This window comes from Falco biarmicus, chromosome 2, assembly GCF_023638135.1.
Source record: "Falco biarmicus isolate bFalBia1 chromosome 2, bFalBia1.pri, whole genome shotgun sequence".
Lineage (NCBI taxonomy): Eukaryota > Metazoa > Chordata > Aves > Falconiformes > Falconidae > Falco > Falco biarmicus.
The window spans coordinates 24,316,966-24,343,738 of record NC_079289.1 but is presented as its reverse complement, the minus strand read 5'-3'; the positions used below and the strand labels follow the sequence as shown (position 1 = coordinate 24,343,738).

At 37.9% G+C, this 26,773-nt stretch overlaps 1 protein-coding gene and 1 long non-coding RNA gene across 8 annotated transcripts in view; one reads left to right on the top strand and one right to left on the bottom strand.

Annotated features, from left to right (window-relative positions):
* LOC130144931 (skin secretory protein xP2-like) overlaps positions 1-26,773 on the top strand; it is a 40,435-nt gene that overhangs the window by 2,981 nt on the left and 10,681 nt on the right. For 3 of the 7 annotated variants that reach the window (XM_056329222.1, XM_056329221.1, XM_056329219.1), the window contains exons 1-2: positions 22,464-23,106; positions 26,649-26,752. In XM_056329222.1, the coding sequence (XP_056185197.1) occupies positions 22,464-23,106; positions 26,649-26,752 (747 nt within the window). Of the gene's footprint in view, positions 1-9,153; positions 9,327-11,215; positions 11,302-11,620; positions 11,692-17,824; positions 17,968-19,841; positions 19,927-21,524; positions 21,685-22,463; positions 23,107-26,648; positions 26,753-26,773 lie in introns of those variants that run through there. The other 4 variants (XR_008820301.1, XR_008820303.1, XR_008820302.1 and 1 more) reach the window with 4 other exon arrangements.
* LOC130144933 (uncharacterized) lies at positions 11,692-22,455 on the bottom strand. Its single transcript, XR_008820304.1, has 3 exons — positions 22,331-22,455; positions 20,980-21,068; positions 11,692-16,837 (listed from the first exon to the last, which is right to left on the bottom strand). It is a non-coding gene; the product is annotated as an uncharacterized LOC130144933 (long non-coding RNA).

Sequence of the window (26,773 nt, the reverse complement as noted above, 5' to 3'; positions counted from 1 at the left end):
GATATGGAGGAGAAAACATAATCATATAGAGGCTCCCCCCAGCCCCCAAGGTGAACTCTAAAATGAGTGTTGTTTAAGGCATCATACACATGTTGTTTTCAGACGGTAACGTATCTGTACCAGGAATCGTTATCTGGAAAATGATTACGAGTGTTGGAGAAATAATGTTCAGAGCATATATTTAGAAGATTGTACTCAGGCTGACAACATATGCTATTCATGCGTGTCTTCTAAAAATATTTTCCCATGCAAATTACACACCCGTTGGCTGCTTACTTCTAACCAGATTGTCACTGCATGATGGTCCCTGAGAAACTGAATATGGAGTGGGAGGTACCAAATGAAAACTCTTGCTCTGAAGGTTTTGTTTCTCAGGTTTTATGTTTGCTTGGCTTTCCTTCTGCTTTTTCCAAAAATTAACAAAAGAACATTAAAATTTAAATTTACAAAGTGCCGTTTTGGAAATGTGAAAAGGCTAAAGTAACTAATTAATTATATCTATACTTTTTTTTTTCTCTGTTTAATGCTCAAATTCGTTATTAATGTTCTGTTAAATATACCACAAGAAAGCTTATTAACGATAATCTCAATTTTGATAATTTTTGTGTGTATGAAGGCAAGATTACTGTGATGGTAAACTTTTTTGCTCTCCATAACTATTTCTAAGTCCACAAACTACTAACATTACTGATTTTGATGTATACATGTAGTATCCTTTGGTTTTTGCATTTTTGCAAAGACGGGGATATCTTTTTTTGAGACAAGTTATAAAATCGGTAGCTAAAACATGAGGCCAGGTTCTTTTCTGTCAACCACTACTGGTTTAAACCCTTTTTTCTGGAGTAAAGCCTCTTATATTTTTATGACATTTCCCGCCCCCTATTTTTTTGAAAATAAGTGCTACATTGTTTCTCTGTTATGGGGTCTGTATCATTGCCAGAACAGGAGAAATCTATTCACTGCTCTGAGTTGGACACTTTTTTGAATTTTTTTTTTTATTAGTTCTTAGAAGTAGCTCTTATCTTGCCATACTTAACAGGAGCAAAGAGATTGCTACATTGTAGCAAAGAGAGAAATGGAACACTTTAGGCCTGATGCAGTGTTCTCAAAAATCATTGCAAAAATTTCCATTTGGGAATTGTAGCTGGCCCTCAAAATAATTTTTCTTCATTTTCATTCTGTTCTTTCCGTTATTTTACCTCCCTGTCCTACAGCCCATAGGCTTCTGACTCCATTCCAGTAGGGAACGATAGCCAAAACTTAATAGCTTTTGTGTTTTCAGAAATGAATTATTTTCAGGAATATTTCTAGTGGGAAAGTATCAATGTGAAATGTTGCTTCAGAAACCCATGTAAAGATGGGTGATGTTTGGTATGATCATTTTTTTTGTATGATCACTGTTTTGTGCACTTGTGTCCTTAGGATTCTTCCAATAGTTCGGTTATATTCCTGTGGCATCACGGTGTTGCATTGCTATGCTTAGTGCAAGTCAGCATAAATAGAAAATACATTTTAATGTTGATAGAAGAAATTGAATGGGACCCAGCATGATGTAATATAAGAACAGTCAAACAAAATTCACATCTCCAAGGGCAAAGATCTTGGCTAGCTTGATTAGGATGGTAAGGACTTTGAAAACTGATGTGAAAGTTTGGAGATGCATTGGTTGAAAGACATACAAAATAAAAAGGTTTACAGCAAGCCAAGTGTTTTGAAATTAAGTGAACAAATCACAGATAGTATTTTATGCCCAGTGATATGGTTTCTGGTCTCATACTGGTTTTTCTTTAATTGATATTGTTCTTTAAAGGCATGTTATATTTGACTCTCCTTTTTGTTTGGCCTTTATACTGGCTTTCTGTTCTTCTGCATGGAAGTCTGAGATTTCTAAGGTTGCGGGTGTTTTTCTTTGTTGTGATTATAGTTTTAAGTGATTGACTTATGGCAGAATTCAAAGACATTTTATCAGTAAGGTGATTCATTAGTTTTGAGAATGGTGATGTTCAGCAAGAGCAAGCTTGAAGACAGTGCTTTACAGGACTTGGGAAAATTGGGATGATGTAAAATGTGCTGTTTCTCTTCTGTGTGTATTTATAATTTGGAATTGATTTCCCTTTTATATCTACACAAGTATGCAATATTTGATGTAACACATGGCTCTTTAAAAAAGGATCTAATGGTTTCATTCTGTTTTCAAAGTAACTTTGAAGGCTGGCTGTTTTGTTTTCTTGAAAGTAAGTGGTAATCAAACATATTAAAGTCAAACCCTTGTGACTCTCGGAGAAAGTTTCTAAATACCTTGCCTACCAAACTAGGTTCAGATGTTAGTAGAACAAAGAATATTAAGTAATGCACTTGCTGTCTGAGAAATTAACCAGTTCTTGTTATTGTCTATGACATGCTTCAGGATGTTTTTCTTGTATTCCAGTTTCTGGTACTTTCAAAAGGAAGGAATCTCTTTAAGTAAACTGATTCTTTGTTGGTAAAATGGCAATTCATACTGAGAAAGAAGAAGGAGCAATGACATATTTCATGAAAAATTTAAAAAGCGACAGATTATCCATTCTTACTTGTCTAGTTAAACATATTACTACCCATCCATCAGAAACATTTCCCTCCAGTACTTAAGACAGTTGAGCTAAACTTTATCGCTGTTATCTTGTGGTCCTTTTCTTATTTAGTCTTGGATTTTTTTTGCTTTCTATTATCACATTCAAGGGATTGTGTAAGGATGCTAGTACTGTTGTAGCCATTGACACTATGCATGAGCTGAAGCTCCTGTTGCTGGCATCTCTCTCTAATGAGTGCTGTGTAAATGCAAAGAACGACTAATGCTTATTCTGAGGAGTTTAAAAATACCTGTCCCATCTCTTCTTTCTTCAATAGCCAACATATGGCATACTTCCCTTTTTTTTTTCACAGAATCGCATGGGTCTAGATAATTTGCTAAATTTGGTGGTACCAATTCTGTGTAAACTCAAAGCATTTGCAAAATTTTCCTGTTACTGAATTATCCTTTGGTGTTTTGTGTTTTTGGTTGGGTTTGCTTTTTTTTTAATGTCTGAAAACATAGTATCGGGCATGGTGTTAATGTGTATTTGTGAAACAGCTAGTAAACTTGATGGTATGAATTAATTCCTTAGCAAAGGTTAATCAAAGAAAATTATTTGACTTTATGAAGTATATGACATAGATATTTTTATATGTCAGGTTTTATTTTGTGGTGGTGCTGGAAGGCCACATCATGATTGAGTTTTGTTATGCTGGTTACTGTAAAAATGCATGTGGTTCTTCACTCTTAAAAAGCAAACATTTTGGGCCTGAAGACCATTATCCTTCTGCAAATAAATAAATAAATTAAATGTTTAAAAAAAAAATCCCCCAAACTGTTTGTAGAGCATTTTTCCATAATTCTTAGGTCTTGTGTTGGTGGAGGATGTGGGGAGTGGATGGGGGTGATGATGGTGAGGACAAAGAAACTATTACATTGTTTTTTTCCTGGAGCTTAAAATATCAATAGTTCAACTTCTAGCTGAAACCAAATATTACTACCTTTCTGTTTGCTGCTATAAATGTATTTCCCCTCTCATTCTCGTGTGTTGCATGTGTTGGAGTGTTAAATGCATCTAATTGTACGTCCTTTTCCCTGTCAGTCTCTCAACCTTTCTTTAAAATTAGAGAGAATATATTGCAAAGCTGTGATAATGTTCAGTAATTCTTCTACATAAAGCATAATTTTTACCTTTGCCTTTAGAAGAGAAGGGAATGGCTATAATTGTCCTTTTCAGTCTAATAATGCTTTTTCCAGAAAACACCAGAAATGTTATTAAATAGCCACACTGGTAATTTTCATATAACCTCTGGTGTGTTAATGCAGAAGTTTTTGAGGTGCTGATATGTCATCTGTATACTGATGTCATTCTCTACGTACAATACAGTATAATTGATACTCACAACTCTTTTTGTTGTTGAGTTTGTTTGTTTTCTAGTCAGAGTTACCAGGAAAGTAGTTTTGCACCTTGGCCAAAATTCAAAATCAACTGTCTGCTTTTTATAGGGCAGCAGCACCTAGCAAGGTTTGGGCATATCTGTCTTTGTAAGACACCATGAGAGCATCTCAAAATTTGTTCACTCTTCCCTTGAGCAAGGTGCCAGAACAGTGACTTGTTACTTCATAGTCAGGTATTGAGCTTCCTGTCTCAACTGGAATGCCAAATACTATACTACTATACAAGGTTACCACAAACATGGAAATACAATTAATTTTGTCTCAAGCAAGTATTCTTTAGTAAAATTTCACTTTCTAAAACACAGAAGCAATATAGTTTGGTGTTAAAAGGGAACTTAAATATTCAGTGGACTCAATTACTCAGCTTTATTAATCAGAAAAATATTAAAGTGTCTTGACAAAACTGAAAAATAAAGATGTATAAGGTGGAAATTTTGCTGGTGATGTCAGTTTGGGGATCTGTCTGATCTCATTTTTGGCTTTAGAATTGCTTGCTTGATTCTTGTCTCTTGTTGCCTCTTACCTGCATTGTTCAACCGTGTCACTTTCGTGATCTGTGGTTGATGCATGTGCACCATCATGTGACCTAACTTCTGCCATTTATACAGAGGTGGGAAAGTTTGCTGAGAGGTCCAAATTTAACTATTTGGGGGGATAATTAAGGGTAAAATTCTGGGAGTATCCTGTACTTCAAAAGCTAGTATATCAGGTCAAACAGGGACAAGCCCTCTAGGCAACCAGGCATACCGCATGGCTATTAATGAATCCTTGGGGAAGGCATGTAAATAATGTCTTCAACTATAGAATTTAAAGGGTTTTCAGCATATTTTTTTAAAATACTGGTGTTTAAAGATGTCTTTCAGATAGGCCTAAGACCAAGGTTATCAAAGCAGCTAAAGTTAATTTATTTCCTTCTATATATCCTGCTGCTGTTTATTTCTTGTTGCTGTTGTTACCACTTAAATAGCATTTTTATGGTTTATAGTAAAGTGTCCACAGTAAACAAAAATGACCATGAAATCCTAACAAATGAACAAAGTGAATAAAAATATTATGTTCTCTTTCAGTTCTATTAAATAAGCTTAATTTTAATTAGAATGTGATGTATTAATATCTGAATTTATTTACTATAGCAGGTAATAACTGTTTACTTAAACTTATTATTTACAAGATGAGTTTTTCTTCTCTATTTAGTCAGTGTGTCAGAGTTTATGTATTGCCACATAACATAGATAAACTGTTACTGTGTTTCATGCTTCAGAACAGAGGGATGTTACTGGGTATAAGGCAAATTTCTTTTGTAGTTCAGCTTGTGTGGATGGGTAATTGTGGGTTTATAAAGCATTTCAACTTTTTTCTTTTTACGTTTGGATTGTTTCAGTGATTTTTTTTTTTTTTAAAAAATTAATTAGCAATACTGCAACATATTAAATCACTTCTTCATGCATGAGAGAAAGGTGTAAACTTCAATACAAATCCAACATGGAGATCCTTATCAGAACAAAATAAAACTGCAGTACTAAAGCAGAGGTTCCCAAAGTTACTCTGCTGAAATTCAGTCACTGGCATTGATGATTAAAGGATTGTTAGTGCCAGTGGTGTTAATTTCTCTGGTTTTATAGGTGTATCTCAGAGCAGGACCTCTATCCTGAATTAATCAACTTGTGAAACACCCATGAAACCAGGACCCAGCTGTGCTTCCTGCCTCACTTACTGGTTTATCATCCCCTACTTCGTTCCATCCTGTTCTCATGTATCAAAATCTACTCATGTACAGCAGGCTCACTTTGAAAACTGCTCTCAAAACGGTATCTGCTTAAAAGATGTTTACAGTGAAAGGGATGTATGGTACTGATTACAGGTATAGCTGGGAAGTATTATAATGTGCCACACTTAGGAATAACGTATGGCAGGTAACTGGTCCCACAGACTCTTCTGCAAATGAGTAATCCTATCAAAGGCAGTTGAGTGCATTTAATTAAGGATTACATGCGATTAGTGGTCTGCAAGGTTAAGAGTATGACCTGTATCATTAATAAGTATTCACATATTAATGCTGCTTTGAGCAGAAGGTTGAGCTAGATGACCTCTGAGGTCTGTTCCAACTAGAATGATTTTATGATTATCAAACTTGTATTGTGGAAATAGATATTTCAGTTATAAAAACTGTATTTATTGAATAAACTAAGCTCTAGCAAATCATTGCAATTATTTTGCCTATTGCATCATGTTGTAGCATGGAGTTGCAAATTTGACCCAAGTTTAAGATCTAAACCAGTAAGAGAAATACAGCCACGCTTTTTTGTCTGTTGCATTGGATTATTTGTAAACAGTTTTATATCAGATTGAAATCCTAATACAGGAATTCCTTCCTAGCATACAGTTGACTCTGTTCCAGTTCTGGAACTAGCCCACAGTAGAGTGCCTAAATATTTTATGCTTTAGGTGCAGTTGAGACATGCGAATGGACTTCAGCTTAGTCTGCCTGATTCAGGTACCGCTAGGACTGAGATTACAGGAACAAAGGCATCAGAGCAGGTTAGCAGTCTAAGAAAGGCTTGAGGCCCTAAAAACTTGCCAAAGTTTTCTCACTGAATGTGGGAGGGCATTTTTATATTTAAAAAAAAAAAAGCCCTAACCCACCATGACCCAAAAAACCCCCAACAACCCCCCCCCACTGTTAGAATATACTGTGTAGATTCTGCATATATGTAATGTCTAGACACAACAGTCTCTTTATCATTATTTAAGACATTGTATTTTGATTAACAGTAGTATGATCCTTCTTATTAAGATGTGCAGGGAATTCATATGGATTTCCTTCCTGTGTCTGGAAAAAATTTGTACCTATTGACACCCCTTTAACTGTTCTCATTTATTATTGTTAATCATTTACTTTTAAGCAAGAAGGTGGTGATGAGGAAGGAAGTCTCAAAATTACTGGCTGTAAAAGGCCACTCACTTTCACATGCATGTGAGCAGAAATGTTTTTATGTAACCTTTTAACCCTACCAAACATGTGAATTAACCACAGTAACAAAGTATAGTTGTTGTCATGTGTTATTGGTAGCAGCAGATTTCACGGAAATACTTTGTATAGTATTTCACAGAAAAATTTTCACAGAAATATTTCATTTGTATGCTTTTATTTAAAAAGAAAAGGAGGATGGTAACATATTAAGTAATGTGTTAAGGGCTTGATGGGTCTCCTGGACTTTTAGGGAGTGTAGAAAGCAACTAACAAGAGGTCCTAGGAAGGAGCAGAGTGATTTCTTCATGCTAATCCTCACTGCAGAGATGTTGTGGACATTTTATTCTTTTCAAATAATGTTGATGGGACATTATCTGATTATGGGATTAGAGAATCAAAAGATTGAATGCTAGAATAAAGTGCTAGGGACCCCTAAGTCATGATGACTTAATTAGAATCATTCATTATTTGGTTCTAAAGGATGAAGTGGCTGGTCTGCTAAGAAGAATGCATCTTGTTAGGATGAGATGCTGTGCCAGAAAACCAGAATCCATCAAGTGTTGTATGTACTGTACTTTTAAACTGAACACAAAGAGCAGATCTGGAATTTGCAGACCAAAGACGCATGTTTTAATGCCATGTAAGTGGATTTGAATACTAAATGGATAGTCAAGTAGTTCTGTGAACATAAGATCTAACAATACCGAGATAGTTGTATCTTAGTACAAGCTGCAGCTGGGGTAGTTACTATGTGTGTTTCTTACATATGTGTGTGTTCTCTAATAACACGGGCATATGATGCAGCCTATACTTACTTCAGGCAGTTTGTGAGCCAGTCTTTATCCGCCTGCAACTGTAAATGAATTTTGAATCTTCCTCTTTGACAAAACTGTTTCAAATCAGGTAGTGGATTCAAAAGTTAGAATCAGACATGACCTAGGCAGATACATTAAACAGAATTAATCTTTTCTGTCTTTAGCAGTCTAAACAATGATCTAAGTTTCTTCTGTTGTTAGGGGAAAAAGACACACATGCCCACATATATCTTCATATACTTGCATACTGTGTGTATTTCCTCCCACCTTCTTAGATTTACAATGTATGGTCTCTGGCAGGAAACTGTCTCTGTAATCCAAACAATTTTGGTGTGGCCCTACAAGCATTCATTTTTGGTGCAATTGTGGCGATGGTGAACTCTGCTGCAGAGATGGAAAAGAAAGTTAAAGCAGTCCAAGAATACCCTGTGGTATTGCCCTGTCAGTGGCAAAGCTGTAATCTACCTTGTAATTTACACTTAGGTGAATAACGGTAGTTTCTAAAGTGCTGACATTTGTAGCTGCACTTAGCTATGTGCTCGTTTCTCATTTTCCCTCCTGCTGTATTAGCACAGCCATTTGTGTCGTTATGCAGTGACTTGGATCAGAAAATTAATCCTGAGTTCAAGACAATTCTATGGCAAGCAGCAATTTTTAACCCAAGTTAGTTCTTCAATATGGTATAGCGAGTGGTTCCACCAGCAGGTACATCTGCACAAATGAGGTTGTAGCAAGCAGCAGGAGGGTCATCTCTGTTTGAACAGGCATTTTTACCAAAATAGATGTTCATCAAATTATGCCTCTAGAATCTGTCTTAGAAATGATCAGTCTTGTCCTGAAATAAGCACTCACAGTTAAAATACTGTATACATTCTTAAAATGAGAGAAAGTTGTGAGAAAATTGAGGGTAATCTTCTCAGGCTGGATATATTACCATAACAATGGTAGATGTCATTCAGTATTTGCAGTTACAAAATAATTTACACTGGAATTAATACCTTGAACTACCTGAAGATAATTCTAAATTACAAGTAAATGCTCTGCAAAAAGGCATGTGTCACTCTACATGTCCTGGTGGAAACTTCTTTGCAGTGTACCCACTGTAAAAGAAACAGCCCTAAAATTTATTGAAATGCTGCTTCACAGTAGCATTAAATGGAAGTCCTTTACCTGGGCATTTCTGCTCAAATGAACTGTCCACCTGGTTAAATTAAGTAATTTGTACTTAATTTATCAGTCAGTGCATGTACATATCCTCCGTGTGTTTTTAAATGCTATTGAAAAATGACAAGTTATTGAAAGCTAAGTATTTTCACTAAGTTTACACAAAATAAAGCCGCCGTATTTCTTGCTTTCAGTTCAGTTTCTTCAGATGATCTGTAAATTTTCAATAATGGCAATACATTCATTCTGCCATTTGGAGGAGCCTGTGCCACAGAATAACGATCTGAAGAAAACTCACTTATTTGCAAGGAAGTCTTCATTTGGGAAATAGTAGTGATGCAGTTAAGAGGTGCTTTGTCAGGTTCAGGTAAGTACTTTTTTCTTTGTTATTATTTAAATTACACTTGGTTTTGGTAGGCTGGCATTTCATTTAAATTAACAGACATGCAGTGTTATGTCAGAATGTGGCAGCCTTTGTGTTGGTCATTTGACATGGAAAGTATCTTGAAATGAAAAGGCGCATGCAGTAGCACGCATGCTTAGGAGATGTGTGGAGGGAAGTTGTCTGGAAAATTATTTTAGCACAATTTATTATCTCTGGAGTACTTGTTGAGGATGGAGATTATGATGTTCGTAATGACACAACTCTCTTTTGCTATGAGTTCTTTCTCAGAGTTTCTTATGTATTTATTTTCTGAATTCAGTATTTTGCTAAGCCAGAGTTGTTTTGGATGCAAGTGTTCATTATTAAGTCTCAAATCATTCAGGGGAAATAACAAGAAAGTAACGGTCAGGTATTCACAACTTGGAATATCTTCAAATTTTCTATTTTAAAAAAATCAGCTTTTGAATCTTCTGCCAGTCAGAATTTTTTTCTAAAATGGATCCTTAAATCTTGCCATGGTAACACTGGATCAGGATTTAATTTTAGGTGAATGGTTACTGTATGTTGTGTTTATTTTTTTCTAGACATTCAATTATTTTTATAACATAATAATGACTTCACAGCAGAAGTTGGTTCATAGTCATATTCTGCATGGGAACTGTATGCAGTATACATTCAATAAGAAGTGTTAGCAGTAGAATAATAATAAAATTATGAATATTTAAATAGTACTTGAATTTCATTTCCCATGTTCTCATTGCAAACTGTGTGTGTGTGTGTGGTGTCTCTCACTGGCTATGAGCTTGGTGTTCTAACCAGTGGTCAAACAAGTGATTAATTTGAAAAAAAACACAACGCCAACCAAACTGCTTCTTATCAGAAAGGCAGAGTACAGTTTGTCAGCCTTTTCAGTGGTGCACAGAAATCTAGATCTTTTTTTATGTCAGTGGTGCACAGAAATCTAGAACTTTTTTTATGATACCTGTCTACTTTTTTGCTAAATTACTGGATCACTTCTATAAAATATATCTTTATAGATGCATATATGATCTGAGGAGCCTTAACATTACCATTTGTCTTGCTAAAAATCCTACACAATGAGAAGTACTAGATTTTTCAAATTGAATACTATCATATCTTTTGGGCTCAGAAACTGAGGATTCTGTTTTGCATGGTTTTGTGCACATGCTTAGCTACTTATCAACGCCGTCCTGGTACAGTGCTGATGCCTAAGAACTTCAGTGACATAGAAAGAACAGTACGTTTACTGTAAGCCTTTACTTTGTCCTCTTACACTCAGACAAAACATGAAGATACTGTTTTAAATAAATGCTTTATAAATGTAATGGATAATTAAAAATCAGAAACTAGTCAAGTAAAGCTTTTTGAACTGTTAAGGAACTCCAAACAGGGAAAGCACTAGTGAAAAGGAGGCTGTTGCTTCAGTGGAGTTTTAAAAGTTGAAATGCATTTCAATGAAATCATCACAATAGATAATTCATTCTGGAGACACTTCGTAAATTTTCTAGTATTAATTTGCAGTATGAATACTATAAATAGTGTCCACCAGATAACAATTTTAAAACGCTTTTTTATAAATGCTACAGAATAATAAAAACTGAGGGCTTTGATGCATCTAACTTTGTTCTTTAAGGATATTAAAAATAATATTTTTTAAGCTTATTCCTGTTGGTGTGTATGGATTCTGGCTGTACATGAAGTCAAACCTTATTGAACACAGTTCCATAGAAGCCAAGGTAGGACAAGAGTAAAACATAAAACAAGTTTAGTATTATTCAATAATAGTGCTTATGATGTGTATAATATGGACATTGAGAACAGTGAGTGTATTTTTTTTCTGAATCTTTCAGCAGAAGTATTACTGTTCCTAGAACAACCTCCTGTACATAGACAAAACTGGATTTTCCTCAGTGTCCTATATCTGAAGAGTAAGAAGGTAAGGTACTTGTGATTATATTATTTCAGCAAGCAGTTGAAAGTAATTTCAATTACTTTTAATGCACACGAATATACAAAAATACTTGATTTGTCATGCATCAAGAAGTCTCAAATGGTTTATATCAGTTTCTGGGGTTTTTTTTTTCCATTTTAACCCCACGGGTGGAATTTCTGAAAATATTCAGCTCTGCTTTTTAAATGTGTTTTCTGTGAAATCAGTGAGGTGACCTGAGTGGGAATAAAGGTTGGTGTATCTTTAGTGAGACAAAGTTAAGTCATCACCAAGTGATTTTAAAATCCCATCCCTGAAATACTAGGTCTCTGACATTCAGTAGGATGAGAATCTCTGAACAGGCTGACTGCTGGGGACTCTGAAGCTGCAGTTCAGGTGAGTAACTTCTTTGGAGGAGGAACTTAAAGGTTTCTTCTTTATAAATTATGATAATTAAGTAGCAAAGGGTGCAACTTAAACTATAAATATTTTCCACTTAACATTTACATTTAAAATAGATTTGTGAGAGGATTTGTTAGTTACCATTTGAGCATTATATAGTAACCTAACATTTCAGCAGTACTGTTTCTGAAGAGGACTTCTTTACCGACACAAAACATGAATGTCTAGTTCTATTCCCAGCCACATTTTTATCTTGTTTTCCAACATGTAGCTATGAGTGTGTAGCTAGTTCAGCTACCGCAATTTCCATTTTACAAAGACAGAGATGTCTTTTGGTAATGCATGCATAATTTAGAAGTAACAGTTTCTACATGGAGTAAGTGTTGGGGACTCTGTTCAGATCACAGGATTAACTTGGTTTGTCTCCTGCTCCAGCTGATCCAAGGAAAGGGTAGTTTAGTTGTTTGTGTTGTGACAGTTCAATGTAGTTTGTAACCTCGAGCCTTAAAGTCACTCAGAACTGGTGCTATTCTACTTTACGGCTGCTCTTTGAAAGTATAGTGGTGCAGCAGGTACTCCTGCCTCAGTAGTGGAGATGGGGAACTTGGAGAGGAATAAGGTGTGCAATAGGAACAGGAACTGCTACGGCCATCTCCAGTAATCTGTCCTAGTTTATCACCCAGGGTCCTCTTTCATTCTCTGTTTTGGTGGGGGGTGGGAGGAAAAGGTGGAAAATAGTTCTGTAATTGGTAGAAAAAGAGCAAGAATTTTTCCTGTTTAAAAAAAAAAACAAAAAGTTTTTCCTCTGCATGATAGGGTTTCAAAGAGAAAACATTAAAGCTTTGCAGATTTTTTTAAGACTTACCCAGCTTCAATTATAGACTGACTTCTTCGCCTTCTCCAAAAACAGAAAAGATACTGTAAAAGATCAGTATTTTGAGATCAAGATCAAGAATAAAAATGGAGAGTATTTTAAGAGAAATAACAAATCAAAGAAATGCATGTATTACCTTTTAAGAATATTTAACTTCAGAGAACCATTAACATCGATGAGATATTTAAGGTATTCTATGTTTGGTTCTATAAACAATATAGACTGTGAGAGAACCAGGTGCATCTGAAGTGGATCATCTGGTTTAAGAAAGTAAGCAACGATTCCCGCCAAGCAATTGGTTAAACTAAACTATTAAAATGCAAGTGTTTTCATAGTAGCTCTCAATTTAAGTAAGTGGAAGAAATATTACATGCTTGTAGTAAGTTGCACGTTTCTTCAGGAGTGACGAAAAATACAGTAATTTTTTTTTCTCCCTTCACCCCCCATCCCGACAATTCAGTAATCCCTGTAATTCTTGTCATGGGTATACTAAACAACTGGGGGCAAATTTCTGCCCCTCTTGAATTTATAAAGTTACATAAAATCTAAGCAACGGTTACAAGAGTTCTTGATAATTAAAAAAATTAAATCAGGAGACAGCACATTCAGTCTTAGAGAAGTGACATATTTTAAGAGACAGTTTGTATCACAGTAGGTAGGTATGTGCCCTTAGCGCTGTAAATTAGAAGCATGGTACCCGAGTAGTATATAATCTGTGCACCTGCCAGTTTTTGTGCTTAATGCATTAATGTATTAGTGTTATGGAATACCTTTGTTCCATTCCTCTTTAGAACACAATTAGCTTCCTCTCCCATGTCTCAGAGAGACATATTTTGCCTTGTTCTTGGAGCTTGTAATCCAGGAATGTCTGAGAGAGGGCTCGTTGGCTGAGAGCTGATGTATAGCTTACCTTATGACTTAACAACCATAGCAGGACTGCATACCACCGCAGCACGCTATGGAGGTTTTGGTTCCCAGCATCATGACATTTTTTTGAGAGCAGGCCCAGAAATCTGTTGCCTTGATCATCAACACCCAGCTTAAATACTGTCCTCTTGGATCCTGCCATTTCAACGTTGTCATCTTGAGCTGGTTAGTTGCATTTTTGAAGGAAGGAGATGCTTGCGCCTTATCTGCGATATGGCTACGGGAGTTTCAAGGTTTTCCAAGAGAAGATATCTCACTCCTGACATCCTCACCAAGAAGAGAAGATGAAACTTATGTAGTGCCTAAGATTAACTTCATCATCCTACTGTGTAGTGGCTAATTGTGTATGTTATGGACTACCATCTTACAGGATACAAATACTGTACTTGGTATCAAATGAGAGCTTCAATCAGTACATCAGAGGGGGATAGTTAGTGACTTGAATTTCATTTTGTGCTGCTCTGTGAATACAGCTGTCATTCAGAGACCTGGCTTTGGGATTCCAGACACTCATTAATTTAAGGGGCAAAGTATTTCAGTTTGTAGATGGATGAAGTGCCCTCTGCTTTGGTTTAGTAAAGACCGTGGTTGGAGACTTATCTTTTTGCTAAGTTCTACCAGTTGTTTTCAGGGATGCTTCTAGAATTGATTTACTCTCTAGTTGTCGGTGACCATGATTCTTTATGCAGGATCTGTCTTGGCACAGCCTTCTGCTTCTAAACACCGGGTGAGGGTGTTTTCTTTAGAGTATGACCTGTTTATGCTACTGCTTTTTTTCCTTCTCTAGTTTTAGAGACAGTGTCTTTCGTTGCAACTTGCTGTGGACTAACTTCCTATTGGATCATTTAATCCTGGAGACATCAGTTGTATATGTTCCCACCCTCCAACCTTGTTTATCTGACTATCCTTCACACAACAAAGGGCAATGAATAGAATCTTATATCTTTTAGGGGCAACATGGGGCCAGAGGCAAGTTTTGTGTGGCATGAATTTCCTAGCCATGTTTTATTTAGCAGGATATCTATATCAAAGATTGATCTCACCTTAGTAATAAAGAAAGGAGGATCTCTGAGGATTAGAAAAAGAATTGTGGCTGAGGCACTTGGAGAAAAAAAGCTTTGGAATTTTCAGGAAAAAGAAGCATTTTCCTCAGTTTTCCCCCTCAGTCTATTGGTAAAAATGGCCCATCACTAAAAAATTCTGCATGTTTCAAAATCAGTAGTGAAGTTGAACTGAAAGTAAAAAATTACAGTATTGCATCCTTCAAGATGCTTTCTGTAAGTAACAAATATTTTAGATGAAGTTACATTGTTACTGAGTTTCATAGCATTGAGAAATTTCAATTCCTATGTGTAATAGACTACACTTACTGGCAGGTCCTTAAAGTGCTCTGTTAACTATTTGTAATGAGGTAATCTTTCTATACAGAGATGTCATGTTTGTTTAACAATATTTTCTGTATAAGTATGCCCTCTACATTTATTTATGACAGGATGCTACTATTACAAGGATTGTGTTTATTTTTATTTTCAATTTTTTTGCTCTTGCTGAGGCTGACCAACTAGCAAACAAAACCCTCAACTTTTAAGTACCTCTGTTTGCAATACAGATCCATCCCTAAAATTAGAACAAGTTTAAGGTCTAAAAATTAAATATTTTGTTATTTTTTTTAATAACTAACATACCCATCAGTACTTTCTATGTGCTAGCTAGGTTATAATCAACACAATTCTTATTTTTACTGAAGCACATACAGTTTGCCTCTTGATACGTAAGTTACTATTGTAGATATTTCACTTAATCCAAAGATTTTTGGGAGCAGCGATCTTATTTGTAGGGGAGAGGGAGACAGGGACACACAACCATGCATATATACGTTTATCTTGAGTTTGTTTTGGAAGCTATTGTAAAACAAGTCATAAGTAAGGAGGAAAATGCATTCTTGTTTTATCAGGTGATTCTGATGTCTCAACTCACTTGAGATGTGTCCGGGAGATACCATTCATAGTGTCCTAAGGGGAACATGCTGGTTAAAATGTTATGGAATACTTGGGGAAGCAATTAAATTTTGTTCTTTTAGAAGCAAAAAGGTTGGGTTTTTTAACAGTGCAGCATGGATTTGCAGATGTGGTTTCAAACAACCAAATAAAGCACAGACAGTGGTGGAATTACTATTGTGCAGCTAAACTAAAGGGATTTTGCTGGACAACTGCTTGCCTGTTATTGTCATTGGCAAGTCAGAGGTAATTTCCAAAGCTGTAGTCTGGCTGAGGAGGAGTAATTGCTTTTATGTGTATTTTTTCAAGCCCAAACACACGCTTTGTTTTTACAGTGTTTTTACTAAGATTCAAAATTATCACAGCATTGTTGCTGAAAAAAAGAAGTTATTTTTAAAAGAAAAAGTATTATGAAAAGAATAGAGACACCTGAGTGGCAGGCAGAAAACTCGTCAGCTGAACTCCTGACAGAATCTGGCAGAAATTCAAAGTCTGGTTTGTCTCTAGTAATTCCATTATCACTTCAAATGTTGATGATGATCTGGGAATTACACAGGAGGGATTATTTTTTAAGGCAAGAAGTAGTACTCTAAAGCTTTGCCTGTGCTGGGAATATTGCAGCTATCTTGCAATAGGTAAATGGACTATATCTGAGATACTAAGCTCTCTATCAGATGTTTTGCTACTTTATCTGTACTGGCATAATTAAAGCATCAGCCATCTTTCCCCACAGTGTGAACAGAGCTGTATCAGTATAAAACTGTATATATATTGGCAGCTTATTTCTGCATAGAAGCAAACAGCCTAGGAGGGCTGGCCTAGTTTCAGAAATTGTTTTAAATTACATTGCCATTGCTATGCCTGTATGAACTATTTGTATTGAAGACTTTATACCAGAAGAAAGTGACTTCGTTCTAGGTTATTTACCCTTATCCATAGAGCCCCATAAGAAGTTACACCACTTCAGTTTCGTAAGTTCGATTTGCCTTTGTGGGCAAACTTGCCCTTTACACAAACTTACGTTCATCTGTGCTACAAGACATAAATGGTGAGTGTTTTGACAATAAAAATGCATCTTCCTTTCTGATATAAGCCTAATCTATTCAGTTGATACTAGAACAAGTGCAGTTTACTGTGAATGGTTACAGTTATTTCCATCTGGCTGCATGCACCAGAGCCTATAAAGCAGCTGTCCCCAACCCAAATCCTAACTTAACTCTGTTTTTCAGTATAGAATGCAATGTTTTATGTACTCTGATCAAACTTTCAAGTGCTGTTTTATAGATGAGTGTCTTGCCTTACTTTTCTGCTGTGTAAATGAATCTTGTCCAGTGTGCGTTACCTAAAAAAGAATTAAAAAAGTTGAAGTCAGAACATCAGAACTTGGATCACTTGCAAATAAGGATGATCTGGACGTGCTTGTTTTATAAAAAGATACTGTTGAGCAGATTCAGATGATTCCCATTTTAAAGCTACGGTGAGGGAGAGACTGATCCCATATTAAATGGTGGTGAGGGGATTGTGATGGGGAAAAGACTGAAAATCAGTATAGCCCTTCTGTTCTTAGCCTGGCAGCAGTAAAGAAAGGACCTAGTCAGAGACTAACTAGCAGGAACAGAAAGAGCCAAAAGGCCGGGACCTTTGACCATTCAGAGAACATTCACTGGCTTTAATTAGCTGTTCACTGTCCTATGCCCATTGACTGTTTCACCCTCTTTCTGTCCATTCTACCTGTCTTCAGTCCTGCTTACTTCATATGTTTCCCCCCACCCAATCTGTCCTCCTTACTCTGTATCTCCTTCCATTTTCTTTGTAAGCAGAAGCCACCCCGAAGACAGAACTACCCTTACGTTTACTACAGTCGTGCTGTTTGTGCTCTGTGTGAACTTACCCCCATGCTGTTTTATCTGTTTAGACTGTTGGTTTTTATATGATCGGGCACGTTTTACTGTTCTGTGTTTATGCGCTGCCCAGCATAATGGAACTTCATTTTCATAAGTCCTTAAAAGACCTTAAATATGATTAAGAATAATATTCATTTATCCTGTCTTTTTATAAGAAATTATTTCTAGGCAAATGAGTATGCTTAATGAAATAAGGCATATGAGATGTAACAGGGTAAGAGGACTGTGCTCTTGCAGTTTTTCTATAGGCGAACTAGACATTTAAAAGTATAATTGTTATAACTGTGGTTATATTACAGTCCAGCATAATATGATGAATGTTTCAGAATTAATTTTATATTGACTATGCTCGCATTGCACTTGCAGTGGTTTGCAAATTGTTGGTTTGTTTTCCTTGTTTTACAGCTTTTAAATTTTCTTTCTAGAAACCATTTTGGTAGGTGTGGGTTGCTTGTCAGAAATCCATTCTGAAGCCTGAGTGCAGGCAAGCAGGGTACTAATGATGAATATGGATGGATATCTCAAGGACAACAATGGATATGGCATCTTCAAAAGCAATGGCGTTCTGGTAAGAATCTGCATGTGATTTATTAAACAGTACATGATAGCTTACAGTAAAACGTGTTTGTATGTGTCTCCGAAGATTTGTCTGATTGTTTAATGAAAATTTCTTCTAAAATTTGAAAATAGGAGGATTGCTCTGTACCATGCAGTATTTTAAATTCTGAAACTATACAACAACTTTAGTTTACTTAGCAGTGACTTCTTGCATATAAAAACAGTTAAAGCATCTTTTTAGAAGTGTTATTTTAGAGAAGTAGTTAGTGGCCATTTATGGTTCACTGTTTGTGAATCTATTTCTCTGAATACTTAAAGTGAATATTTTTTAACAGCTTTTTTTCCACTCACAGTATGTTACAACTAACCTCAGGAGGCATATTTCAGCACTACACATGTAACTATTCTAATGGGCATTGCATCCGACTTTTCAGGAAATATGAAACATATGTAATTATTGACAATTAACCGTAGCTGGGAACTTTTAATCCTTGTATAGGTTTAAAAAAAAAAAAAAAAAGTAACACGGCAGCATGTCAAGTTACTATACTGGTACAACTTTGTTGGAGGTTTTACACTATTTAAATCTACCAATTAGAAAATGCAAGTAGAAACACCAGTGGAAGTTTTACTATAACTACAGTATAGTAGGAGTGGTTCCTTCTAATTTAGTCTTTGAAATAGCTTAGGCCAACAATTCCTTAAGCAAAAATTCTTGTTTTCACCAAAACCAATTCTGTTCTTATCTCTGCATGTACCGACTTCTTGAAATTAACAAAGAACTGGCACCACTGGTGGTTGGTATTGCAGTGGAACTGTTCTGGTAACAGCTGGCAGTTCTTAAAGCTTCTTCTTAAGGATATTTTGAGATCCTGGGTATGCCTACACTATGGTAGTAAAGAGCAGCACAGAGACAGAGTGTTCTTCTGGTGCATGAGTTTCACAGTTGATGTAGCTCTTCCAGCAGCATGCTACTTCCAGTGAAATCAGGGTTTTGACAGACCTCAGGAAGTCTTAATTTTCTCATACTATGCTGAAAGCTGTGGTGGCTCAGGAGCTGATTCACAAGCAGATTAGGCATTAATCGGATAGACTATGTTGGTCAGAGGGGTGGTGGTTAATGTCTGAGCATGGTAACAGCGTTTGGTCCACTGCATGCCTGTGGAGGCCTTAGCCCTGCTGAGAGGCAAGGATAAGGAGCTCAGACAGATCATTGTGCTAACACAGATACTTCCTGTGGGCACCTGATGAGAGCAGCAAAACTGTGGTGTATCCTGGGGGAGAGGAGGACCAGCCTAGCTGACAGAATCTAGTTGCGCTGTACTCAGTTGCACAGTATAGACATGCACCATAACTTAACAGCTACCTAAGGCAGCATTAATTCAAAGAGAGTATCCTCACTAAGATACTGGAAGTACAGAAAATGCATGGTAGATGAACTCCTGAGAGGTCTGTGGGCAGACTCCAGAGGCTTGATATAAATGCACGTTAGACATGAAAGAGTTCATGTAAGCAGTCTCCTAATTTGAAATTAATTGGTATGGAATTGACTAATAGTGACTTCTATTTAATAGCCCTTTCTGCAACACTCAGCTTTTCATTTTTACTTTTTAGGTGGGTGGGAGATAAAATCTGGCCCTCAAAGTGCTATGCACTCATTCCAGTGCCAAAAAACTGAACACAAATCAGCAATTGTAATGTAAGGACTAGGTTCCTCTAGTTGCACTGGACAAGTATGTATGCTAGATACAGGAATATAAGCTTAGATACCTGCTTAGATATATTTATAAGTAGATTTTAAAGCTGCTGTGATTCTGTAGGCTATTGTAGTAACTTGGGACAAGGAATTTAGGCTGCTCACAACTTTTTTTTTTTTTTTGCCAGGCTAATCTTTCACTCTGGTTCATTACATGGCGAGCATTTGGTTATTTATTGGAGCTGTTTACATTTAAAACCAACTTTTTTTTTTGGGGGGGGGGCAGGGAAGGGAAGGTGAGCTCTTAGTTTTGAAACCCCTCAAATTCTGAAGGGCAAGTTCAATCAAGAAAAACCTACTTTGCAGTTTCCACACCATAGAAGTATCTTATATGGACTTGTAGTAGTTATATAAACCAAAGCTGGAGTGTCTTTTTCTGTTGATCTTTTCTAAGGTGACTGTCCTGACTGGTATTGTTTCAAATAAAACAAGTAAAAACAAGGGATTGACTTGTAAAAGATTTGACTGCCATTTAGTGTTTAATTCCTCTTTTGTTGAATCATTTTTGTGATATTAACTTTATTTGTGACACTTGAGTTTTCCCTGAGGAGAAAAATATTATAGTTCTTTCACAATTCATTAGTTTGTGGTTGTTTCTGTTATGTTGTTTCCAAACGGAGTGACTCATGTTAAATGAACATGCCAGCCTAAAGGCATGTCCTCAGTATGGCAGCCCACAGTGAAACCTGATGCCATTACATCTGTGTGTGTATATATATATATAAATCTGCAAGATGCTCATACCCGTTTGAATCCTTGAGTTCTGTGCACATTGGACATGTGTGCTATCAATTACTTAATGTACTTGCTTTCAAAAAGCTGTGTTTTACCATGTCTGGTTGCTCTTTTTAACACCATTGATTTGCTGAGTTGGTAGGCTACATCTGTCTTGTGAGCGTAAGCTGGAACTGAGAAACAGTGATTTTTCAGTATTTTTTTTTAATAAAGTGGCACAGTTTCAGTGTATTAATTTATTGACTGTTTGATGAGAGGCTACAGAAATATCTTCTTTGCATTGCCACCTGTGCATTTTTTTAATGATTTAGACAGATTCAGAAATGCTTTTATTTTGGAAGTTGATAGCACAGATCTAATGCTCTCCGTGTTGTGAAAACACTAATTGGAGTGAACCAGCTGGCTGCTGGCTATTTTAGCTCTCCTTGAATTTTTACTTTCTTACCAATTTAAATTTTCCTCATTTAATAAAAATGTGAAAGACAAAACAGATTTACTTATTCACAACATGTGACAGAAATTACCACTTACATTACAGAAGCTTCATACTGGAACGCTGCAAGAAGCAGGTCTGTCTGGCCAGGGGTTGCAGGGGTTGCAGTCCTACATTTCTTTGGTATCTGTAATACAGAGACAGACATGCACCCACAGAAGCAAGATGAGAGAAAGGCTTTTGAAAAGCATGGGGTGTAAAATTTTTCAGATACTCTTTTGAATCTTTAGGATGTTTGGGTTTTTGCATGCGCTATATAGTAGTATTAACTCTAAGCCTGCGTTGATTTGTTATTAAAAATATGCATATAGCTCCAGAAATTTTGTTCTCTGGATGACAGACCTGTGGTTTTGAAAGGAGTAAAACAGATTGCTGTGATAGAATAGCTACAACATAGCCACAGTTCAGGTACTTTGGCTTGTAAATAAGTCTTGTTCTGCCATGCATAGTATGTAGTGGAGGAGTTTATGCCAAAGTAAACAGATTTATATGAAAAAGTGGTCTTCCCATAAATGTTTCACATAACACTACTAACAGCTCTATGTTGGGTGTGAAGTTTTTCTATGTCCCTCTTCATTTTCAGGAGGAGGTTGTCAATGCTCACCTAACGCTACTTCCACTGATGTGGAGCCTGTCTGTCCATCCCTTGTCCAGTCTGGGCTGCAAGACTGCAGGCACATTAAAGAAAACTATGTGCAGCTATTAACAAAGTTGATCACAATTTCCACAGGAAACACTGGAAGGTAATAAAAGAAGCCATTTCAAACCTGTCTTTAATTCTAGCACCCCAGACCAAGTCATCTCGGGTCACTTAAAGATGTGTCACTGAAAGAGTATAAAAGGTATAAAGATAAAACAATACTACAGTTCCATCTTCCAGTGGTATTGAAGTATTGGCGAGGAGAAGGAGGTGGCAAAGCGAAAATACATCAGAAATCGCTGCTGTGGCCAGGCTGATGCGTTTGAAAGAATGGGGTGTAGATGCAGTGTCTCTGCCCTCCTGTACAGCTGTGTTTGCCTTTAATAGACCTAAGTAGCAACAGCAAGCCAGAACCCGGCCATGCTGGTGTACCCCACATCTGCAGGTGTACAAGCTGCCTCACCAGACCATATTTTCTGCAGTTTTCCCTGGTCTGAGCCTTTGGCTTGTCCAGATCCTTCCTTTGTTTGCTAGGATCCTGGAATCTTGCTCGTGTATGCTACAGCATATACAATTTTAGCCCTGCTCTCGCTTTCCCACCTGTTGCAGAGGGTTTTTTTATCTTTCCAGGGCTGTGTGACGAAGATGCGCAGCTCGGAGGTTAAGAGTAGGGACCGAGTGCTGACGGACCTAATCGGGGTTTCTTATAAGCAGAGCCAGGTTTGATGCGGGGTGCCGAAGGTACTGACCTTCTGTCGGACCCTTTAGTCCTCTTCTCCCGGCTGGCGGTGTCACCCGTGGCCGCGCGCACGCGGGGGTGCTGCACCTCGGTACGTTCAAGTGGCCGCAGGTTCTTCTCCGTGAGATCGGTACTGGCGTCAAATGTCGCCGTGGGCAGAAAGCTCTCCCCGTTCGGGTGAGCAGGGCACGGCCCGGGTGACCGCAGTCGGCGGAGGCAGCTGCAGCAGCGCCGGCCGGGGAGCGGCGGCGTTAGGACCCGGGCGGCCCCTCCCCGGCGCTCCGGAGACGCAGCTGCGGGGGCCGCGGCCGCGCGCGGACCTTGGCCGGCCGCGCCAGCTGCCGCCGGGCGGGCGGGCTCCGCGCCCGCTCCCCATTGGCTGCCCGCCGCGGCGCGCGCGGGGCGTGGCCGCCCCCTGGCCCGCCCCCTGGCCCGCCGGGAGCCCCGCGCCCGCCGCGGCCTCTGTGCGCGCCGGGGCAGCCCTGCGCGCCGCTCGGGTCGCGCGGTGCCTGGCCGGGGCAGCCTCCCTGCGCGGGGCGGGCTGCCGCGGGGCGAGCTGCTCGGCCCCGGCCTGCGCGGCGCGGCTGGGGGCTTCCAGCCAGCGGGCTCGCCTTGGGGATGCCCCCGCGTTACGGCAGCGCGGGGTCGCCGTTGCGCGGTTTTCTGGGGCAGGTGAGGGCACGCTGAGCTCCGTGGCGCTGGGAACGGGCCTCCCCCTGCAACGCTGGGCCAGTGCTGGACCGGAGACACGCTCCGGCTTAGAGTTCTTGTGCACCTCGGGAAAAGGTGCGTGAATGATTGTAGGCAAAAGCATTTCTAGTCGCAAGAAATATTTTGTTCATTTCGGGAAGGTAATTTGCACAGCATGCGGACCAGATGATAAGCACAGTCTGACAGGTTACCGTGTGAGTTGAAGTAATTTTATTGCTTTGTTTATGGCAGTTTTCTTTTGTGCATATATAGGGTAAACTTAGATTTTCCTTTGGCAATACGGTGGATTGTGGCAGATGTTCATGTTCAAAAATAAGCTTCGTTAAAACCAAAAATTAATAGTAAAATATCTTCCATTTAATGCCTACACGACATTCACGCTATGAGACGGGAGTTCTACTCTTACAGCAGCTATGTATCCTGCTGAACTTTGTAGTTTAATATTTAAAACAAGACGTTAAGAATAAAAGAGTACTGATCATTAAATTAGAATTGAAGTGGAGCAGAAGCTGATACGTTATCTGACACTTGGCTTCTGTAGTGCCTGTCACAAAGTAATGGCTCCCTTAAACTGTACATTAATCATCAACGAGAAGTCCTGAAGTGTCTGTTTCAGTCCAGGAACTTCTTATTACCAAACAGCTTTTGTACCATTGGAATGCACAAAGAAATGCATTTAACAAGGAATTCCTTCACATCTAAATGAGGTTAGTTTACACCTTCTCCCCCCGAGTTTAGTTTATTGTAATTGCACACCCTCTACTTGAAAAAAGTGCATGGGGCAACTCGGCAGGTAAATGTACAGTTAAGTATATTTCAAGTTATCTATATTCAGTACATATTTTCAAGCATATAATAAAATAGCTTTAGAAAAGCAAAAGGTCCCTTCTATTTCAGCAAGTGATCACTATTTGTCAGTGGGGTGTATTATTAAAATGATCACAGGCAAAAGCTATACAACTAAAAGGTAAATCTAGCACGTGGTAATTCTTTTACTCACAAATTCACAGCCTGTGTGATCTGCAAAACAGAGAGTTAAACAAGGGGAATACATTTTATATTCAGTCTTCCTGGTGGTGAATGGTCTGCTGCTTTCAGAACATAGATGAAAATTTGGGTTCAGAAATTTTATGTTGCCTTTCTGCAGCCTGTGGGCTTGCTTTTGTGCCAGATAGCTTCTCTGTCACTGTGGACAGTAAGGTCTTCTCAGACCCACAGCTGTACATTGACTGAAGTTCCCTTCCCTAACAGAACCGGTACCTGTGCCTACATTGAAGTGTCACTGCACTGAGTTTATGTAGCCCTTTAAATTTCTCAGTTTCTTATGTAGCTCTTTAAATTTTGTCTTGGTACCAACTGCATTTTCTTTACCCAAGAAAGATTTCCTAGGCAATCTTTCTGGTTCTTTGTGCTGTCCGTATTACTGACCTTTCAAGTCTTCATTTGCACCCTGTATTGTACTGTGTGATGCTTCAGCCATTTATTTCTTGGGTTTACCTGACCCAGCCCCTAAGCCATGAAGTCCCATCCTTGCACTGGCAGTGCTGGCAGCTTCTCCTTCCCGTTCCCCCACTATGCCCTGCTCCCAAACAATGCTATCTTCTCTTTACCTTCCCAGAAGCAGTGGAAAAAATTCAAACAAAATATATGAAGCCCCATCCTTATGCTCTCTTTTGTGTTTTTTTTCCTTGCCTATCTTAATAAAATTGAGACTCTGATCTTTGAGAGAGAATTTTAATTTTCATTATGTCTTTGTAGTGACTAATACAATAGGGTAATGTGTTTTCTAGTGTGTGCTGTGACAATATGCGTTTCAAACTAAAACATGATCTAATCAAGATAACTAAGCAGTATAGTGGTGGCATGCTTAAGAATTAGTGCTTAAACTATTTCTAGTTTCCTTGCTTGTGAGTGATCAGTAAGTAGTCACTTTTGGGGTGCTTTTTAGCAAGATATGTGATGAGAATCCCCATTAAAACAATCGTTAACAAAAAAACAACAACAATCAAAAAAAAAGGGTAAGGGGAAAAATGTTCAATCTCAGGTCTTTGAAAAAATAGACAAACTTTTTAGAAGCTGGATGTGATTGAAAATCAGGAAAAATATATTTTAGGTAGAACTTGCAGTGATGGAGAAAATGAGTTTATAATCATGCTGATTTTTGTTTTTCATGTGTTTGCCTTTATTGCTTACATAAAAGCTTAATGTGTCCAAACTTCAGTAGTTTCAAAATCTTGTAACTGTGACTATACTGTTGTTAATGAGCTAGTAATAGTGTTTAATGCAAACTGTAGGAAAAGTTACCGTGAGATTGTGAGTAAGAGTTCAATAATGAAATCAAATTGCTATTCCTTTTTTTTAATTGATAGGAGTGGAGTTACCATATTGGCTTAAACCATAATACAGTTTCATGTTTCACTGGTAAATATATCCCAATGCCTCAGTTGATGTTAACTCTAAATAAATTTCTTCCTGATTTCTTTATGTAGTAAAGGGTTTGATTTATACCATTGTTGATAGGGACATTGTATTTATATTAATAACCGAATTTCCTTGATAATCAATATGAATAAATTACATACGATGTGAAAAACATTTCTTCTGATCAGTTTTGATTTTCCACACTTTGGATGTTTCTCTGTATTTTTTTCTTGTGTTACAAGGTAGCAACCACAGAAATGTCTGAGCTGCCCTCTCTAGAGCAGTTGTATTTTTTTTATGTCCACATATAATGCTCTTGATTTTAAACTTCCTAATTTATCTTTGTAGGATCTTTTTAGTGTTTATCACTGTTCACATTTGAGCCCTTTCCAGTTCTTTATTATCCTTTTGGAGAAGGGATGACCTGTACGTCATGTGGAGGTTTTTCTGTTAAGGTCACAGTATTGATTTTTATAATCTATTATACCGGCTTTCTTCTAATTCTCCTCCATTGTTTTAGAAGCCTGATTTAAAAAAAATTTTATTATTATTATTATTATAGCAGCATATTGAGCAGATATTTTCACTAAACTGCTGAAGTGGTCCTGAGGCCAAAACATCTTCTGTTCTTTCCCGTTACGACATAACTGGTCTAATGAAAAATTTCCATTAAACAGAGGCAGTTGTACCACCTCCGTTGTACCTGACACTGGCATTCAGCTGCCCCAGTGATCCAGTGCATGGAACTACACCATTAAAAAAGCAATCCTAGTCCTACCAGTAAAAGGTTGATTTTTCTCTTGGTTTGCTCCCTGAGCAGACTTACCAGTGATGGCTGCTGTTGCAAGGAGAATAGAGGGGCACATGGCAAAGGAAGGAGGAGGGTATGCAGTGATCTGTGTCAGATCAGTTTAACTGGCATAAAACTATGCAGAGTTGTAAAGGAGTGTGAAGATTGGTGTAAATGCAGGATGGATGAAAATGTATGTGTAAGCATAAGGTGAAAGAGCAAAACAAAGGGTTAAAGAAATGGCCTGTACTGATAATGAAAGACACTTTTTCCAGGACACCATTCCCAGCAGTGTCTGTGTGCTACAGCACAGATGACTTGCTAGTGGAAGACCTTGCATCCTAACAACAAGAGGATGGCGACAAGGGTGTAGTATATCACAAACATTGTTCTTTTTTCCTGTTAGCCAAACAGGAGAAGAGGCTGCAGGCATATATTTCAGACCTATATTCCAAACAAGGAAAAATGGACAATGGACAGCAATGTGGCCTAAGATTTATGGAAGACGAGGTAAGCAAGATCCTGAGGCAA